The sequence below is a fragment of the Protomyctophum bolini genome (assembly GCF_963924005.1).
Source record: "Protomyctophum bolini genome assembly, chromosome: 14".
NCBI lineage: Eukaryota > Metazoa > Chordata > Actinopteri > Myctophiformes > Myctophidae > Protomyctophum > Protomyctophum bolini.
The window spans coordinates 18,527,935-18,548,329 of NC_137875.1; the positions used below are offsets into that span (position 1 = coordinate 18,527,935).

The following is a 20,395-nucleotide window of genomic DNA, read 5'->3' on the forward strand; positions in this document are numbered from 1 at the left end:
ATTTTGATGGCTACTACATAACCACAGTGTAATATATACAGTGTAATAGTGTATATAATTTTGCTAAATTAAACATTTCCCTTTTTGCTTTTGCAGAGATACCGTTTTCTCTTAAATTAAATAATCACAGCAAATGATGCGTGAACTCTTAACATTGTTATATGACTGAGCGAGATTGAATAGAGTTACTGAAACATGTAGAAAATGCTTAGAAATAGCGTAGAAATCTGCCTTAGATGAAAATAATATCGACTATAACAGACTCAAATCATCTGCTGTTTAACATTGAATGGCTTAAATGTATCAGAGTAGCCGCGTCTATAGCCCAGATTCCCATTGGATGATCGGGAGATGTTTGATTTCCCGTGTGGGACAGTGGGACTCCCAGGTTTGAATCCTGGGTTACACTGCTGGTGTGACCCAGTTTGGGTTCCCCAGTGTGGACAGGTCAAACTGGGGTGAATGTAGCCAAGTAACTCTGCCTATAGCTTAGCAGCCTCCTTTGGCCATGGGCCATTCCCCTTTAGATGAGAGATAGGTTTCATTTACCATGCAGCAGAGCCAGATTTGAATCCAGACAGGACACACAAAAACATCCTCATCAATAGTATTATGAATAATTAAGATATTTGTTGTTGGTTGTTCATACTGATTGTTCTGCAACTCAGCTTAAAAGAAAACAAAAAAACAAACTGTTCAAGACAGTAATTTATTTATCTTCCCCAGGGAAAGGAAGGGGCCGCACACTCCAGAGACACCAGAGACAAGATCAGTTATGCTTCATTTCTTTATTGCACGCCGCGTTTCGCCGTCTGGCTTCGTCAGGTGCTTGCATACATGCACAGGTCTGAATTTCACCGTCATTTATAGTGACAACCCATCATCCCATGATCAGATAACTCCGCCCCCATACCCATATATGGCTATACAGGTCATACAGTATACAAATGTATCAAAGTGCAATATTAATAAAAATGTGACAGACAATAAAATAAAATACAATATTAACAAGAAACCCAGTGTGGTGTAAACATAAGATGTGCTTACATTCCACACAAAATGTATATTTATAGTAATATTCGTATTCGACATGACACCTTAATCTGTTTGTTCAATACTATTTTATAAAAAGGAGCTTAAATCTAGGCTTTCATTAAGGCCATGTGGCTCCATTGAGTTCAATGGAAGATCCAATAACTCTGACGTTGTAACATGAGCTTTTTCATGTTACCTCCTCTGGGTGGTAGCGTAACCTTTTCCTTGAGGGTGGCTGCAGAGCCGTGGCTCCTCTCTTTATAATGCCTAGCTATGGCATAATCCATATTACCATGTCTAATGGCTGCCTTGTGCTCGGCTATACATATTTTTAGGTTGCGTTTGGTCTGTCCAACATAAATCATACCACAAGGACATTTCAACATATAAATCACATGGGTAGTTGATGAAATGTTTAATTTTATATTCCTGTCCTGTGTGAGGATGATAAAATACTTTGGTGGTTGAAGTGTTAGAACAGTGAGTGCATCTACCACACAGGTGATTACCATACAACTCATCTCTCAGCCAATTAGAACTGTTGCCAGGTGATTTATACATGGAGGTGACCACCGAATTTCTGATGTTTCTGCCCCTGGTTAAGCAAAACCTAGGAGGTGATGACGCAATATTTTTTAGGTTGGGGTCCTATTTGGGTATTTCCCAGTGTTTGGTAAGGATGTTCTTGATGGCTTGAGATGAGGTGTTATTCGCTGATACAAAGGTGACTCTGTTACACTCTACATCTTTTTGCACAGGCGGATTATCTTTGTACAGTTTGGACTTTGTTTCTGGCTCTGTGAATAACGGTCTCTTTGTAACCTCTACTTTTGAACCTGTCGTGCATATCCATATATATATATATATATATATATATATATATATATATATATATATATATATACAGTATATATATATAAATTACTGTCTTTGACAGTTTTTCTTTTTTTTACAGTAGCATATATGTTGTTGCTCTATTTTTGATATTATGAAAAAGAAATAGCTTTACACCACTTTTATTTTTGCACATACAGTGCATTATTGGACATTTTAGTAATAAGCTGCCCTTTCTATTATTGATAATTACCAAAAGTGCATGTGTGCAAAATGCAGGGGGGTTTTTTCTTCGAGGAAAAGCAGAAAAACCCGAAAGGCAAAAAGCAAACGGCTAGCGTTCCCAGTGGAATACATTACCGGGACAGCAAAGGCATGCCACAGATAAAACCTTCACATGCCTTCAGTGTCCTCCTGACTTTCAGCTCGTCTCCAAAGAGACGTGTTGTGTGCCAGCGAGCATTCATCAAATTAGACCGGAGAGAAAACAATGTGAGAGAACCCTCGGCTCTCTGCAAAGACATGCCGACAGGTTATCACAGAGAAGGTGCCTCCTGCTCCTGAGCAAGCGGCGCGCGGCATCCTCCCCAAGGAGCAGTCCTCTTCAACTCCCCGTTCCCCCCCTGTCAGGTCAGGATTGAGAGGGGAAAACATGCTTTGGGGAGATGCATCCGTGTTGTATTACATTAAAGACAAGTCCTCCATATTGTCCACATTATGGTTATTATGTGAGTGGCATTGGACGCTGAGGAAGCAGGAAGCACAGCAGCAGTGGTGTAGAAATAGCTTGTTTCTGGGGCTGTAGATAACCCATAGCGCCCGGGCGGATGAGAGTGCTGACTTAAGCACTGCTGTAAACAACGCATGCAGACGATTGGTTTGCCCGAAAGTCCGATTAAGGGGGGGAGGCATTATCAATCCTCCGAGATCGAAAGCTAGCTTGACAGCGCTATAGAAAGCAGTGGGGGTTATTATGGCTGAGTCAGTCTGGGAATTGTGGGTCCACAAAAAACCTTGATGGTTCAATCACTAGCCAAGGTCAGTCAATTTCCTCACTTCAAATGCTTCACTTATTCACACTTTTTTTTTATATGCGCCCCTATATTGTGAGTCGTATTTTGTTTTTTGACGTTATGCAGTTTAATTTGTAGAATTTAAATGGTTGGAGGTTGAGATGTTTCTGCAATATGTAATCTGTGTATTGCAGTTATACAGTAGCTGTACATTAAGTGTGGGTTCAGCACTTTTGGATATAGAGCCAGGTTAATGAGGCTTTGCCTGCCCAGGGCCTTTCCTTCCACTTTTTGACAAATGCAGTACCTCTGATAAATGAACTACTGATGCAACCTGCTTCAATATTTATCTATAGCACTATATTATCTATAGGTATTACACTGACAGTCAACTTGCGTGCATTGAACCAATGGATTGCAGAATCCATTTTTTTGGGGGGGTGTGACTGAATTAATTTATTGTTGCTGTTATTTGCCGTAGGCATGTTTAATTTAAATGTTGAAATCTCCAATTGACGTTAGATGAAGTCCTCAGTCGCACTGCAGATCATAGCATTTCAATGTAATTTTGAAGCATCTTCTAAGCTACAGTTTTCATCATGCAGGGGTTTTATTGCGTAAAACCTCTGCACACACACACACACCCCACCCCGCCCCATTTACCTCGCATCAATTGTCACAGGAGGCATTGGAGAAAGACACCATGAATGGGTAATGTTATTGGATTTCAACCAGGTCATGACCACATCAAAATGTTGACCTACACACTAATCCTGGCTGACAGACACCCATGCCCAGTAACATGTGTGCATTCATTTGATTGTTGATTCAGGAGCTTGCCTCCACAGCACCCACAGGATTCCTTTAAACAAAATAAGAAAACTGTATCTTGGGTTGATTTATTTTGACGATAGTGCAAAGAAAGATTGGATGTTATAGCCAAAAAATTTGCTTCAGATGTGATACAGCTTCTGTCCATACAATATTAAATAGTCTATTGTGGCTGTCATCAGTATTGGTATACAATATACACACGGTATAATATATGGAATGTTGTGCCTGCTAATGCGAAGGTGTCACTTGCATAAATGCAAGTGACATAAATGCATAAATCAAGATGCATATTAATGTATGTTATCCCCTTGTTCAATCACAATACAAAATGTAAACATCATCATCTCCAGTTGAAAATGCAATTTAACTCGTTGAGCTGTCACACATCTTTTTGGTGCTCACATCAAGACATGAATTAGCCCATTTCAGTTTAAATATCCTAATAATAATAGTATAATAAAGATATAGAATATATAAGAACTGAATATAAGTATAGGCGTACTCTCCTTTGTTTCATTGAAGTCAGGCCTTTAATGGAAACGTTTCCTTTAAAGACATCCCTAGATACTGTATATCCATGTTCATTATTTCAATGTCATCCAGGTGACAACGGGTTTAAGACCCCTTAGCTTTGTCTGGCCTAAACGAGGAGACGGGGAAAGTTCTAAATAAGAACAGCGTGTACACCTCCAACTCTTCCAGTCGGTTATTCTGTGGGGAGTTAACCTACATCCACATTACTTCCTCCTCTATGACTGCCTAAATAAATCAGACGGGTGGAGTTGAAAGAAAAGAACACGGTGAAATCCTTTGTGTTAATTCAACTGGAATTGAAACCACCAGGTTAATTTGGTTCCATGTATACACTCGTCATAGTTAAAATATAGGCGCAATACTGTAGGTGACATTCAGCTAGTACTACTGTACACACTTTTACAAGACCTTTGTTGTATACGGTTCACTATTTCCCTACAATGCTTTTCCTCTATATGTCATGTAGGTTGCAACATTTTAATGTGAGGACTGCCTCAAAGGATTTCTTATGGGGAAAAAAATATTTTACCCGACGACAACATAAGCTCACTTGGATGATGGCGAACAAAACCGTATTTGTTTTCAAGGACGATCAAGGTTATTAAAAAGATTATTTCACAATGACAATCTTTTCTTTTTTTGATGGGGGGGAGGGGGTGGATTCCACAACTTTTGAAAAGATCTGCGGATGTATAACATTCTTTTTAGTATTCGTTTTCATAAAATATTTATCTATATACCCTTTAACACTAAGGATTGTACTGTGAAGGATGTAAGAGAGGGGAAGAGGGAGAGACAAGGAGAGTGAGGGGAGCAGAGAGGGGAGGTATTGATTCTCGTGCCTCTGCCAACGGTGCAAAGTGTCAAGATCTCCCGCCAGGAAAAACAAATCACATGGCTCAAGTGATGGATGTGGCACTCCAGCATCCGGCAGTTTTGCCATCTGGATGGCCGACACTGTATATCAGCCTCATGCGCAGCAAATTAAATTTACATTTGGACGGTTTCCCCGGGTTTCACCCGGCACAGATGTACCGAAAGCAGCCCTCGATCTGCTGCAGCACCACGACTCCCTTAATGGAGCCGATCTATTAGCTGATCCAGGCCTGTGATGTAAAGATGGGTCCGTGTCTGAAAACATACAAATGGCGTTTGCGGCTACTATCAAATCACATTACACGACTCACGACAAATGGATGTCAGGCGTAATGACATCACCTTTAATTTCCCCAAGACGAGTCGACACTAATGGACCCGGCAGATGTATTTGGAAGCAGTGCCAAACATGTACAGAATGAAACGATGGCATAGGCATATGGCAGGAATTGGATAAAATCTTATATTCTTGCATAAAAAAAATAAAAATAAAATCTTCCCCTAGCCCCTTTATCTTTCTTGTTTTGCACCTGCCAAAAAAACAATTTGTTCCCCTTAGTAAGTTGAACTGAATACTAAACAGCGTCTGGAAGAGTTAAAAAAATAAATTGAGAACGGTGGGACATTTCTTTGTGGTTTATACACCCTAATCTTCAAGTTTGCAAAGCATCACCCCGCGACACGTTGTGAGTTTATAGATTAGCTATTTTTGCCACGGCCCACCATTGCACGACTAAGTATACCAGAAGAAAGGGAGTACGTGTGTGAGGTGCTAGGCTAACGTTACAGCCAGTCTGTGCCCGGCGGTGCTTAATAACACGAGGGCGAGCATCAGCCCTGAACAGACTGCCAGGCTTAAATGAAACGACCTTTAACGCAGAGCTGATCAGACGGCCCAGGGCAAGACTATAAAAGAACACTGCAGAATAATGTTTTACTTTGTACTTTTTCCACTGGTTCCACTATTTGCCCTTTTCCTGGTTTCCAAGAGGTTCCAGGATATTGTTTCTTTCTTTTTCTTTTTCTTTTTTTTGTGTCTAATGTCGGATTTCAATTGAGAAAAGGGCCCCAGAAAATGATTTTGGGTTTTTATTTTTTTGTATTCCTTCTTTGCAACCGAGACACAGAATCTGACTCATAGAAGACGGAGCAATAATATTGATTTTTAACCTCCTAACTCTGCCTTCGCACTTTTCTTTTCAATCTCTCTTTTTTTTACGCTTTCCTGGCCCTTTGTCCTCTAAATGTCAGAGGTGCGTTTGTGATGGCTCTTAACATTCCCTCGGAGGGGCCTGGGACAGCACACTGCGGCTCAGAAGCTTAGCGCAACTTGTCAACTGCGGCGTGAACTTCAGCCTCGATCGTTCTTATATAATCAAATATCTTATTTTTCTTTGTTTTAAATTTTTTTATCCTGTATGGTCAGCGGTGCCTAAAAAGTAAATAAATCCAGCATGCTGTGTCTGGATTCACTTCTCATCTGCCCTCTTTTTCCACAACCCTAGGGTTCTTGCATCAGGATGACAGCGTTTTACCCCACTGTAACTCCATCTCTGTCTCTCTGTCCCTTTTCAGACAACAGACGATTTGCTGGTGGCATCGGCGGAGTGTCCGAGCGATGACGAGGACATTGATCCCTGTGAGCCAAGCTCAGGTGGGTTAGGTTAGTCATCTTTTTTTTTATTCTACTTCTCTCTGGGCGTCAGTGTCTGTCTGTCACGGTCCACTCCCACCCAGGCATTGCATACCAGGGCTAACAAACCGCACATGCTATATGTTGTACATCCTAGGTGTATTCTATGTCCATCGTGGTAATATTTAGTCTTATTTCGTCTTTCCTTTAGGTGTCGAGCTCCATCAGTTCATCACGTTTGTCATACCAATATACGCTAGTATCATACAAATACTCTACATTAGTATCATACGACTCTGCCCGACACCAAACATTTCAGATGAACGCAGGCTGTGAGCTTGTAGAACGGCTATTTGTGGCACACGACACCATATTGTACGACAGTCAGGCTTGAGGAAAGCGATGCACTGCACAGTCGTAATTATCAGCCCCCCCACATGCCACCAACAAATTATATTAATACGTACAAACCCAGAGAGGACCATGTGTGAAGACTGAATGTTTAAATACTGAGTAGGGGGTTGTGTTGAAGGGTCCCCATTGTCATTAATTAAATCCAACAAGCAGTGGGGGTTCATTCTGTTGTTGTTTCATCCATCGTTCTTGAGGCCTGGTTGCACATGACGGGGAACCCAGGAGCTTAGAATTCCACATCTTTATTTGGAATACAAACACACAGACGATTATGTGCACACATGATTGTAGCTTAATCAACCAGGTCTAGTCCCGTCAACACTTTTTTTTCCAGTCCATACAATATTATGTTTTACAATGTTGCTTATGGGTACCCACATACTCCAATCAGAGCACCATCCGTAATTGCTACATCTTCTGTGTTGCGTTTCATCCTTCCCTTTCTGTACTATAATACATTAGATAATAATGTTAACTGCGTAATATGCACAATACCTCCGACAAATCGGGATTACAGTTCAGCATTTGTTCCTGGCAATGCGGCCAAACATCTGATCTCTTACCTTGCCACACTTGGAAAGCAATTAAGTACGGACCCTGGTGCTTACCTAGGAATAAAAGGATTTTCAAATGCATTCTGGGTGGATTGAGTGCAAGGAGAACAATTAAGTCCAGACTTAAGGCCCTTCTCTCGATCTGTATGTGCTATTGATCTGTATGTGGTAATAAACCCTCTGCTAAATTAATGTCCCATAGCAAAGACTGTGTGTTTCTCAGGCTCTAATAGAAAGACATGGTCAGATCTTACCACTTTTCACTCTCTATTGGGGCAGACTGTCCTACTAAGAGCAGACGGCTGGCATGGGCAAAATAGGCTAATATGCTAAGGGTGCTTATTGCATCATGTTGCATCCCATTGACTATTATTCATACGGTATGTCCCATTTTACTCTTGCCTCATTCACGGGAGTGTCTCTTATAGGAACTCCTAACGTGCTGTACATGGGCTGTCTCTGTCAAGCAGCGCACGCAGGAGATGGGGTCTGTGTGTACTGAATCACGTTAAGCAGTTTGCATTATCCTAGTCAACGACAAGGTCATCTGACAAAACATCAGTTGCAAGCTGTGTGATGCTCCGAGACACGTGCTCCCCGAGCAGAGTATCCCTTCTCCTTCTGTGATCATTGGGAAGGGATTTGACACCACCAGAGCTGTGGGCTCCCAGGGTGGCAGCTGTCTAACACTGTATCCTGATTAATATCTACGTTCAGGGCCATCCACACACCCTGCCAAGCGCTCAGTGGTGATGTGGCCATGCATAAAGAACTGGATCCACTGTCCATGGTATAGCACTACTTTCTCATGTTACCATTAAAATTACAGCAATATTATAGACTCACTTGAGTTCTAGGAGCTGAAAAGCTCTGCTCACCCTGAACCCCCATCACTACGCCTCCAGCATGAGTTCATTTTAGGAGGACAATACAGTATTGCCAAGTGATTCCAAGAGGAGAGCTCGGAGGCGGACAATTCTCAGAGCTGTCTCTGGCACAAGGTCAGCTCTGGATCTAGCCCAGTTTGGAACCTCACTCTATGGTGTTTACTCCGAGAAGAGGTATCTCTGCATCGGTAGAAAGGGGGTTGTACAGGTCAAATTAAAGTAATTATTTTTAGACAGGGGTGAAACAATTAACCGCTTAAATAGTGTCCTAAGCTTATCATCTGTAGCTTGTTACCAATGCAGGGATACCTCCATACGGAACCTCTTCTCTGAGAAAACAGCGTTTCCAAACAGGGCGACTACTGGATGAAATAGTAGAGCACTGGATCCTTGTTCCATGTCTCAATCAGCCGCAGAGAGACACTGATCAGGGAACTTGCCAATTGCGGTGCTTTATTTCTCTTACCCCTGGAAGCCACGGCAGGCCAGAGGCACCAGCAGAGCTAATCTTCCAACAGGACCCATATTAAATCACCCTGCAGCAAATTGAACCCCCTCCCACCACCACCACCACCACCACCCTTTTTGATTATGAAAGTTGATTTGATTAATCTCTTTCCATTATTAGCTGGGAAGAAAAACATGCAGCGTGTGTTCCATGCACCTACCTACCACCTACTGTACTTTCAGTACACTTGAAATTAATTATTTATCCTGGTGCTGCCTTTACACCTGTGAACAAATGGGTAAAAATGAACCAATTTCAGGTACATTTTTACACTCAAGTTATATTCACACCCTGGGTTTTGCTGTGTACTTTGACTCTGACCTGAATGTAGGCTACATACAACTATCTTCTATAGGCTACCTTGTTCCAGTGAAAGCACCAACCTTTTCCTGAGGATTGTGTTTGGAACAGGTGGTTTCCTGGGTGGTTATCGGCTTAATATTTCCCTTTCCTGCCCTGCATCTTTACTCTGGTGTTGTGCTGCCAGCTGGTACCCACTGGCCCATATCCAAGGTTAGGACTCTCAATTGCCTTTGCGCCTCATCAAATGCTTTTGTTCCTCTCCGCGTTGCACTCTCCACAGATAGTATTCCATGTTTAGTATTTGAACCAAGGTCGACTGGCAGAAGAATACAGGTGCGTCCAGATGTCTGGCCAGGAGAGATTTCCAGTGAGAGTAGACGGTAAATACTGGCACACTGAACCTGAAGATCTCCATTTTCAATTTCCATTCTCTTTTGTCCAAGTCAACGAGGACACTGCTTGTTTTAAGAAGAATGGCTCGGATACACAGACTGTAACTTTGGTTTTTACTCTCTAAATCTTTACTGGAGAACAATACTCTCCATGCATCATGCCGACAAAAGGAAATGTTCACTGTTCTGTCTCTTTCCCTGCTCTTAGAATAAATAATATACCCTCCCCGTGAACGGGCACTTCTCTAATCTCAGCCACTATTTCCGAGCACATGCAGCGCATTTACTACAGTAAATTTTCCACGTACCACTGGGAGGTTGCTTATTTTGCTGATGTTTGCACATTTCCCGTTTTCGTCATTAATTATGTAATATGCAGTCATGAAATGCACACGGTCGCAGAGATGAGCCTCTTATCAGAGCTAAGTAAACAGCGGGCGGGCTCAGACTGAGAGAGTTCTGTCATATACGCCCCACTACATTTCACAAATAACCTATCGCTATACCTTTATTCAGCTCCAATAGCCCTGGGTGGGTTAAGGTTAATCGTCTATCTTTCTCCTAGCTGGTCTTCTCTATTCAGTCTCTGTCCTCAAGCGTTTTACAGTGGCATTAGCAGCTGCCAAAGTGTTTGGCATTTTGTTCAAATAGATTTACTTTATAAGTGGAGAACAAATGCGTAGAGCAAAACGATAATTCAAATGGCAAAATGGCAACTCTGTTGCTCGGGCAATAACAAGAATGTGCCTGAATAGGAAGTAAAAAAAAAACAATCATAGTAAGTTATTGTTTTAAAAGTGCCTCTGGATTGACTGAAACACTGAGAGCACTGGGGTTGCTTAAGAGGTCACTGCCCCCATAATATTGGACATTCAATCATAGCCAGCTGGCTCTCTCTGCGTGTTCATACACCCATAAGGTTCTGTAAAGGGTCCATTTTTACACTTAGAGTAAAATTGACACTTGAGTATTTATAGTTTCCCTTGCTGTGTATAATGGTGCACTCTGCACCAACAAGGCACCCACCCCCCCAGAAAACAGTTTATGATAACATTTTAGTCCAAAAATATGCCCTGTCAGTAACTCTATATTGATTAATTTCACATAATATAATATGACATTTCAGTTCCGCCCCTTATTTTGGTCAGCCAATGAAATTATATACTGAAACGTCTGTGTCACCGTATATACGGTAGTCCCGGAGGCATGGTTATGTGCAGATGTCGGTCGGTGGAAAGAATATATTATCAGGCATCTACAAAGTGATCATGTTCAGCAGTGCCTGTTCTATTTATTGCAGTTAACGTGAATTTTTTTGACAATTTATTAAATGTTCCCTTTTTTTCTCCTGTTTCACGCACACACAGTCTCTGATTGAAGATTATACACACAAGCCCCTCTGCAGATCCCGTCTCAAATGAAATGTGGGTTCTGTGACAAAACAGGATTTACACACACGCCTGAGCCACTGTCATATTTTCCTATTCACTTCACTCTCGCCACATCTTTATATATTTTCAATTATTTTCAATTTTTCTGCCACCCATCTTTTGCCAATGTGACGTTGATGCTAACACATTGTGTCTGTTCATTAGTCTAAGTAGGGCATGACAGATTTTGCCTACCCAAGAAAAGAAAAGGAGCTTGGCAGGAGGCCAGTGGTGTTTTAAAAATAGGCCAATAGTAGAGGTGGTTCCCAGATTACCAATCAGTCAAATTATGTTCTGCAGACACACTAAACAACAAAGAAAATTCCATCTTTTTATTGCCCTATTTCCCCCACCCCAGTCGTAAAGGCTGTGATCCATGCAGTCCACATTACTGTATTTCCTGTGCCAGAGGAATACAGTAATGGTCTAATAACATTAGACTCGCAAAGCCAGCCTCCCAATCTCACTTTGCTCATCGTGTATCATCTCCGAGATAATACACGATGAGCAAAGTGAGATTTGCACAGTTTTCAAGATTTTGATATATTACATTGTAATATATCAAAATCACATATCAAAATCTTGAAAACTGTACGTGTGAGATTTAACCACATGGGCATCTTTAAACAGGGCATGTCATAATAGGGGAACATTCACCTGAAATTGGTGAACACTAGTGAAAATATCTGCAAGCTCACAACACGTTGCAATGTATCGCAACATGATGCGTTCTGAACGGTGTTGAGGGGAAGATTTTGGCCGGGACCTGCAAATATAGACCCCTGGGAGGGGCTATAGGGTTAAAATGGTAGGCTATAGGGTTAAAATGGTTATGCTTAATATATTGTTATTGTATCTACAAGTCGAGTGGTGTGCCAGCGCCGTCCAAGTCGAACCCCGTGGGAATCAGTTATAATCTATTTCAAAATAGTTTCTACTTTGAAAATGCCACATGTTGATGAATCATGTTGGCATGCTATCCAGGGCATGTTCCTTCGTCATAATGTACTACTATACACAAGTAGGCCTACAATGTCAGGTCACATTGGCCCCTTTTCCACCAAAATAACTAGAACTGGTTCCGTTCTTTATTCTTTATGATGGTTTATATCACATCTGCATCTTCCAACCTGAAAAGTGACACGGTCACTTTTGTCCCATCTTTAGGGCAAGAAGAAGTATTTTTGATGGGGCAGCAATCGGCAATGAAACACAAATGTTTGGTCAAACCATGTGACTCCCATTGGAATTGCATTGTGGCAGCCATTAATCACAGACGGGACACAGAACATTTGTTTGATAGGTGTGTATGAGGCAAATTAATTGGATTTGCACCAATTAATTTGGTTAAGAATTGGTGGAAATGGAGCAAAATGTGTGTGCATAAAAAAGGAGAACATTAGGAATTAGTCCTAATTTGATTTGAAATATCACTGTATTTAGACTTTATGGGTTGACATATAGTACTGCATAACGTTGCAACAAATTGTGTTAATAAGTATGTAAGTCTCGTATTCAACTCGTGAAGGTGAGACCTATGTTTTGATTCTAAATGTGCAATGTAAGGTTAGAGTAATACAAAAATCTAACCTTCAGATGGAGATGGGTGTGTAACATGAACTCAAGAATAAGAAATTAATAGCAAAATGGCAAGATTCTGCAACCCAGAAAAAGCATCAGTATTCATTTATCCATTTGTAACTCTGGTGTACAAATGTAACCATTTGTTTAATTTGTAAAGGCTCACATTGAAGATATTTTATTTTACTAATACGGTGTTTGTTGTTTGGTGTTTGTGAAAGCAACAGCAACGCATGATGCCTACATCACTCCTTTATATCCACGGCTTCTGTAGGAAGACAAATATAAAAGTGCAGCCATACCTTTTCCTGGGCAAACAAGACAACCTTTATTCATTCTCCCTTGGCCTTCATTTCATGCTCACTGGGCTCTCTATATATTCATCTCTCAGCCTGTGAGTGTCAGCTGAGGAACTCTGGGGTTCACACACGCCCACTGCCAGCAGAGTGAGCAGACAGACACACTCATGCCAGCCATGTCGCAAGTACAGGACGGGTTGCATCACTTCTCGAGGACACTTGGATAATTAAAGCAGCAGTTGATACAGTGACCCGTCTGCAGACTGATCCGCAGCTCGGTGACGGCTCTCTGACAGCTGGTGATTATGGCTGGATATCATGTGAAGAGAGAAGACGCCGTGGTGTAATGCTAATCTGCCTGAGTTACGGCAGTGTCAGTGAGCATGTCAACTGTAGCCTGCTGGGTCTCGGAAGACCACCCACATCCGCGCGTCCCTAAGCTACTGTGGATGCACCGTGTATTACAGTGTGGGTGCAGTGTGTATTGCCATATACTGCTTGCTAACATGAGTATACATTATTTATTAGTTATGTAATTACATCAGAGGGACAGCGCATGTCAGATATTTTGGAGGCCAGACTGAGATGGTTTGGACAGAGGAGGGATAGTGAGTATATCGGTAGAAGGATGTTGAGGTTAGAACTGCCAGGCAGGAGGCCTAGAGGAAGACCAAAGAGAATAAAGCTGCAATCTTTAAAATTTAAATCAGTGGTTCTCAACCAGTTCTCAAGAGTTAAATTATTGTTAAACATTTGCATTACTTAATTTAGTCTACACAATTAGAGAATGCATCCTTGTTATGTTGATTGTTTGATCTCTGTTATTGTCCCAACATCAATACAGCATGGAATTGTGCATGAAAAGGGTTGAAAACCATTGATTTAAATCTGCATGGTAGAGTATGTTGCAATATAACTAGGGTTGTCCCGATCCGATCACATGATCGGAAATTGAGGCCGATCATTTTCAAATGATCGGAATCGGATCTGGAGCAAAAAAACGTGATCGGAACATCCGTAATATAAATATTACATCCATATCATATTTGACTTGATATTGTCTGTGATTTGGGATATTGTACTATTGTGATATGTGTTCCATGATATATAAATATCGGATCGGGAAAAATCGATATCTGTAGATACTCAAAATGAAAATGATCGGAATTGGATCGGGAGCAAAAGAACGTGATCGGGACATCCCTAAATATAACTACCATGTCTGCTGTGGTTGGAGGTGGTCTCCCAACTCTTCCATTGAGACATGTCTACCCTGGTGTAGGTGGCACAACGTCATCTGTCTTTATTGTAGATTGGACGTTGTTGCATTCATCTCTCTGTCGGGAGACGATCGTGGAAATAGCTAAATAATTGTAGCTTCATGTCCTCATTTTTGCATGCCTCATTCTACACATTATATAAGCTATACTAGTTTGCATCTCAATAAGCCTATAATGTATGCCTTACTTATTTATTTATGCTCCTCAACTCCCAACCATCTCTGACCCTCTGCTTACCCAGCGACACCCTCCTCCCTCTCTACCCCACGCACGCACACATGCACATACAGATGTATACAATCCTTTGAGGGCATTGAATTGACTACACACTCCATATCTCCTTTACCCCACCCCTAACTCCAACTCTAACCATATGGAATTCAGTCAAATCCAATGGGAGATACCAATTTTGTCCCCGATTCGACTATTTCCTGACATCATAGGCCACACTTAGGGACAATTTTGTCCTCAAATATAGCCTAGGTCAGAAACAGACACGAACATACATGGACATGCACACATACACATTCACATACCGACTTGACTTCGTACACCCATCAATATGTACTGTGCACACTATAGTATTATTGGGCACTATATCATAAAACAAAAATCCTGTATTTTGTATGTTAGTTACTGTATGTATACTACTCTATGTGCTTCTGCAATTGCCCTTCTGGGATACATAAATGTAACTGAATTGAAATACAGTACTATAGTGATCAGTAAGCAGTGTCACCTAAACCCTTTTCATCCTTTGCTCAGTATAGGGGCGGTTAAGAACAAGAATAGTTACTCTCCTGTGCTTAAAGGTATATTCAGTGATTTCACTCAAAAAACCTTAGGTTTCGTTTTTGCCTCGGGACCTAAGCTTTCATCCAATCAGGATAGAGAACCAAAAATGAAACCTACGGTTTTTTGACCCCCAGGGGTTAACTGGGGACAGGGAGGAACTCCTTATATGGTCAGCACACTCTATAGTAGAGAGGATTATCACAACAAAACAAAAAAATAAGTGATATTTGAATTAAGTGAAATCACTGAATATACCTTTAATGAAAGGTTAATTAAGATAACCACATTAATAACATAATAATCATGCTAACAAGCAGATAATTGACAACTTAAGTTGCCCTATGTTACACTTCACTGTACAGTGGTGTCGTGCATCGCAATATATTTTTAATGACTTTCACCTATAAATCCCCAAATTGGGACACCGGGTTGAAAGTGGTTAATGGTTAACACATGTGTATACCTTTTCAAATAGAAGTGTGTGTGCGTGAGCTGTAGTGGGTTACCGTTGTGTGCGCGAGCTGTAGTGGGAATGATAAATATTAATATAGAAGTGTTACCGTTGTGTGCGCGAGCTGTAGTGGGAATGATAAATATTTATGACGAATCCATGTGTACGGCATGCATCTCCTATACTGATGAATCACCATCAGTCCCACTGAATGAAAGGTCAGATCACACTGTGTCCATTCATTATGTTGTAAGCAGTCCTGGCTGCTCCATTACCTCACTACAAGCCCTGACGCTCACCTGAAGCGTGTTCTCCTCCCCGTCGCCGCGTCGCCCGTCCCAACCCATACTCGCCCCCGTTGCAAATTACCAAACAAATGAACCTTTTCGCCGGAGACAAATGAGGAAAAATTGTCTTCAAAGAGGAACATTTATTTAAATCCCGGCTGACAGGGTGGAATCTGTGATCCCATTCCTCTCCTTCAGAGCGAGTGTGGCGAACAGAGGTGCCGGAGCCAAGAACCACATCAGGCATTTCAAAGTCATTTAAATGAGCGGTCCCACTGCACCAGTGCTAATATCTCTGTGAGCTTTTTTTTGCCTGTTGTATCCACGGCAAAGGATCCAGGGACACGATTAACCACTTGAGCCCTGTTATTATAAAACAAAACAAAAAATCCAATAATTGCAACAAAACATTTATAAATTGCACTATACAGTCAAAAGAATGTCCAAAAATAATTCCATATATATATATGTTTTTAATGACACGACCACATTAGAGCTGACTGTTAAACATTTTAATAACCCGTTCCATAACCAGAAAATGGGCTGTTGGTTCCTCATAGTCATATCATGGTTGCAGCCTTTCATCGGTGTCCATCTTCATAAACACAGGCGATTCCTGGCCATGCTTTCATTGCTTTGCACTAACATTCATGGATGGGAATGATGGAGTATCTAACATGCTTCCACGCCATTTCTCTCCCACCGAAATTCCACCTGGCCCTGGCAAAAGTAAATGATTTGTGACTAAATGGCTGAAACATTAACCGCAGCCTCTGCAAATAACGCAGGGCGTTTATGATGGCCAGGATATGTGTCACGGTGACACACGTCCCGCGCTCTCGGAGGCGATGGAGATACGAAAGCTTCTTCGTATCATGGCTTTTCACGCCACTGTGCTCTTGCAAAAAGTGAACCCACCCCTCGAATTTTGTCTCCACACTTTCACAAGTGCGCCCCCTGCCATGCTGCCATGAAGCTTGGCGGCGCTTTAAGGTCATTTTCCCCGTGTCTAATTTTACCCATGGGTGCACTCGGGTAGAGTTTATAAGAGCAGCTATCATTTTAAACACTTGTTTCAGGCACCATTTCTCTGCCAGTTTATGTGCGTTCATTCGGGTGTTGATGGAGTGGTAATGAACAGAGGCAGATGCACTTTGACTGAGGGCTTGAAGGTTCTTCGGATGGTTCTCCCGAAAGTAGTGGCGTTTGTTTTCCACGTTTCTCACAAGCGTTGCGGACCCACTTTTATTTTTTTACATTTCCTGCAATGGTTTTTACATTTAATTTAAAGGAAAACAAAAATCATTTTTCCTGAATAATAATAATAATAATTATATATTACGTACAGTGTGTGTGTGTGTGTGTGTGTGTGTGTGGTGAATAGATATATTTCAAGTGGTTAATTCATAATGTTTTCTTGTAGGTTTGAGTCCCAGAGAGGCACCAAATGTACAATTTTCTTTCTTTGGGAAGCCAGCTGGTCTAGACGGGTCGCCTCCAAATGTGTAAAAAAGTGAATTAATTAGTTTCAGAGACTCAGGCAGAAATTCCTGACCGCCCTCAGGTGGTCGTTTGATAGACTCCACTGGCGCTAAAAGCTAATACTCCAAAATGAAGGTTAATCTCTTTGGAGTGACAGAACTGTGTCAGCACTATGCCGACTAAGGACAGCCGTAATCCTCTAAGCAGTGGGCTACCACCTCGTTCTGCACTGTAAAAATAACGAGTGTTCATTTAACTCTGACAGTGTGCAAATGGAACCAATTTGTATGCTCTCAGCATTACAAATAGAGACACGACTACTGAGGATTTTACTGCGTGGTTTGGCTGGGATGCAAGTTTAGAAGGGATTAGAAAGTTTAACCTTTGAATTGTTTTGGCTTGTTTTTTTTTGTCGTCTTTTGGGGCTCCCTTGGGTGGCGCAGTGGTAAAGTACGTGTCCACCACCGTGGGGTTCTAGGGATTTGAATCACAAACCTCTCTAGACTCCAGGGGAACAAAAGTTCCACTGCGGTGCATCAGCTTGGCCGAACTCATATACGAACACACATTGTGTTCGGGGGGAGGCAAGCTGGGCGAGGTTTGTGTTGCTGTGCTAGCCAGGCTGGGGTGGCACCTGTCGACAAGCATGTGAGGGGGGAGTAGGGCGACGGTGCTACATCCTCCCAGTCGGGGCTCCTCACTGGCAGGTTAGCCAATGGGTTGCCGTGGCAATGCAGCAATGTGTGGTATTGGCATAATCACTAAATTGGGAGAAAAAGGGGTCAAAAATAACTATATACTCTATATCAGGGGTTCCCAAACTTTTTTGGACCAGGTACCCCTTTTGGGGTAGATATTTTTCCAGGTACCCCCTCATCCTCGCAACAGGGATAACAAATAAATGTATACGTCTAAATGTAGACGTTTAAATGTAGACGTCTAAATGTAGACGTCTAATGCAGGGGTTCCCAAACTTTTTTGGACCAGGTACCCCTTTTGGGGTAGATATTTTTCCAGGTACCCCCTCATCCTCGCAACACGGATAACAAATACATGTATACGTCTAAATGTAGACGTTTAAATGTAGACATCTAAATGTAGACGTCTAATGTATACAGACGTCTAAATGTAGACGTCTAAATGTAGACGTCTAAATGTGTACGTCTAAATGTAGACGCTAAATGTGTACGTCTAAATGTAGACGTCTAAATGTATACAGACGTCTAAATGTATACAGACGTCTAAATGTAGACGTCTAAATGTAGACGTCTAAATGTGTACGTCTTCTCTTATGGGGGTCCCTGGCATATCTTTTCAAATGGGGGTCCACGGGCTAAGTAGTGTCAATTTGGGGGTCCTTGACATGAAAAAGTTTGGGAACCACTGCTTTAAACACTTTAGCACTTTATGAACACGAACAAAATAGATGGGTCCCCCCTGGAACTCCCTCAGGTACCCCTGGGGGTCCCCGGACCCCACTTTGGGAACCACTGCCATACGATATGGGCTATAGCCCATGGTCCAAAATGATGAGAAACGAGGCTAACTTTTTTTTTCAAAATTAAAAAAAACATGGGCTATAACCCATCGTTTTTGTCAAATTGCGGAATTGCGGAAATTGCGGATTTTTTTTCTTTCATTTTTTTCAAATCCTCAAAAATGATGAAAAACGGCGCGCTATAGTATGCCGTACGATATGGGCTATAGCCCATGGTCCAAAATGATGAGAAACGAGGCTAACTTTTTTTTTCAAAATTTCAAAAAACATGGGCTATAACCCATCGTTTTTTTCATTTTTTTCAAATCCTAAAAAATGATGAAAAACGGCGCGCTATAGTATGCCGTACGATATGGGCTATAGCCCATGGTCCAAAATGATGAGAAACGAGGCTAACTTTTTTTTTCAAAATTTCAAAAAACATGGGCTATAACCCATCGTTTTTGTCAAATTGCGGACACAATTTTGACATGGAGGAAGTGGCATAGCCCAGCGCTGTTAGGCGGCGGTGTTGGATCGCTGTTGGGTAGCATGGCGTGCCACAGCAGGAGCTTCTCTTGTTGTTACCTGACTCATTCCTTAAGCGGCAGGTGGACTGAGCCCTCCTGCCTCCTCCTCCTCCACAGCTCAACCTCCTCCCATCCCCCCTTGCAGGAGAGAGGAGAGGTAGCCTACTCAGAGTTTTGCTAGTAAATGTATCAATACAACAATATAAGAAGTATTCTGTTGCAAGCACCTCTTCAGACTCCATCTTAGCCCGCAGCACTTGCTGTAGCACTTGCCCTAGCCTCGACGACCTTGTAGGCGTATACTAAGGGCCGGGCTACACTGGGGACCGAATCAGTGTAGCCCCCCTTAAAGGCAAAAATTATGTAATTTTGATGTTTTTTAAGAATATTCTAAATCTGCAAACTTGTGCAATGTAGCTTGTAACTTAAGCATGCCACATTATTGTAGAGTTAAAAAAACACCCGTGTGAAGTGAGGGGCGCTCTTATATCATCGTACATCATCATACATCTTATTCCGGCCAATCACAATTTGCGTCCTCACCTTCGCCATCAATGTTTGTGTTTGTGCAATGTTTACACAAACATTCAAAAATGGTCCAGAATTAATTCATTGTCAATGGCATTTAATGTTGTGTTGGGACAAAAATTTGGCTACATACACTAAAAGCTGGACATGAACTATAATGTTTGGCCTGGGCCGGCCGAGCGGTCCAGGCACCTAGGCTGGTCATCAGCGTGTCGCGGGTTCGAGTCCTGGTACCGACGACCTTTCCCCCCATCTCTCTCACCCTTATCTGTCAAACTACTAATCTATAAATAAAGGCAAAAAGCCCAAAAACTATCTTTGCCTCTGAGATGTAGTGGAGTAGAAGTATAAAGTATTGAAAAATGGAAATACGTAGGCCACGTAGGCTACCTCAAAATGTTACAAGTACACTTACACTAAATCTACTTAGTTACTAAT

At 41.8% G+C, this 20,395-nt stretch overlaps 1 protein-coding gene across 22 annotated transcripts in view; it reads left to right on the forward strand.

Annotated features, from left to right (window-relative positions):
- The window catches only part of LOC308328710 (neurexin-1a), a gene marked incomplete at its 5' end in the record, with an annotated part of 423,001 nt that overhangs the window by 396,365 nt on the left and 6,241 nt on the right, over nucleotides 1-20,395 (forward strand). For 16 of the 22 annotated variants that reach the window (XM_080782779.1, XM_080782794.1, XM_080782795.1 and 13 more), the window contains one exon: nucleotides 6,702-6,789. In XM_080782779.1, coding sequence (XP_080638905.1) covers nucleotides 6,702-6,789 — 88 coding nt within the window. The remainder of the gene's footprint in view (nucleotides 1-6,701; nucleotides 6,790-20,395) is intronic. The other 6 variants (XM_080782790.1, XM_080782781.1, XM_080782785.1 and 3 more) reach the window with 1 other exon arrangement.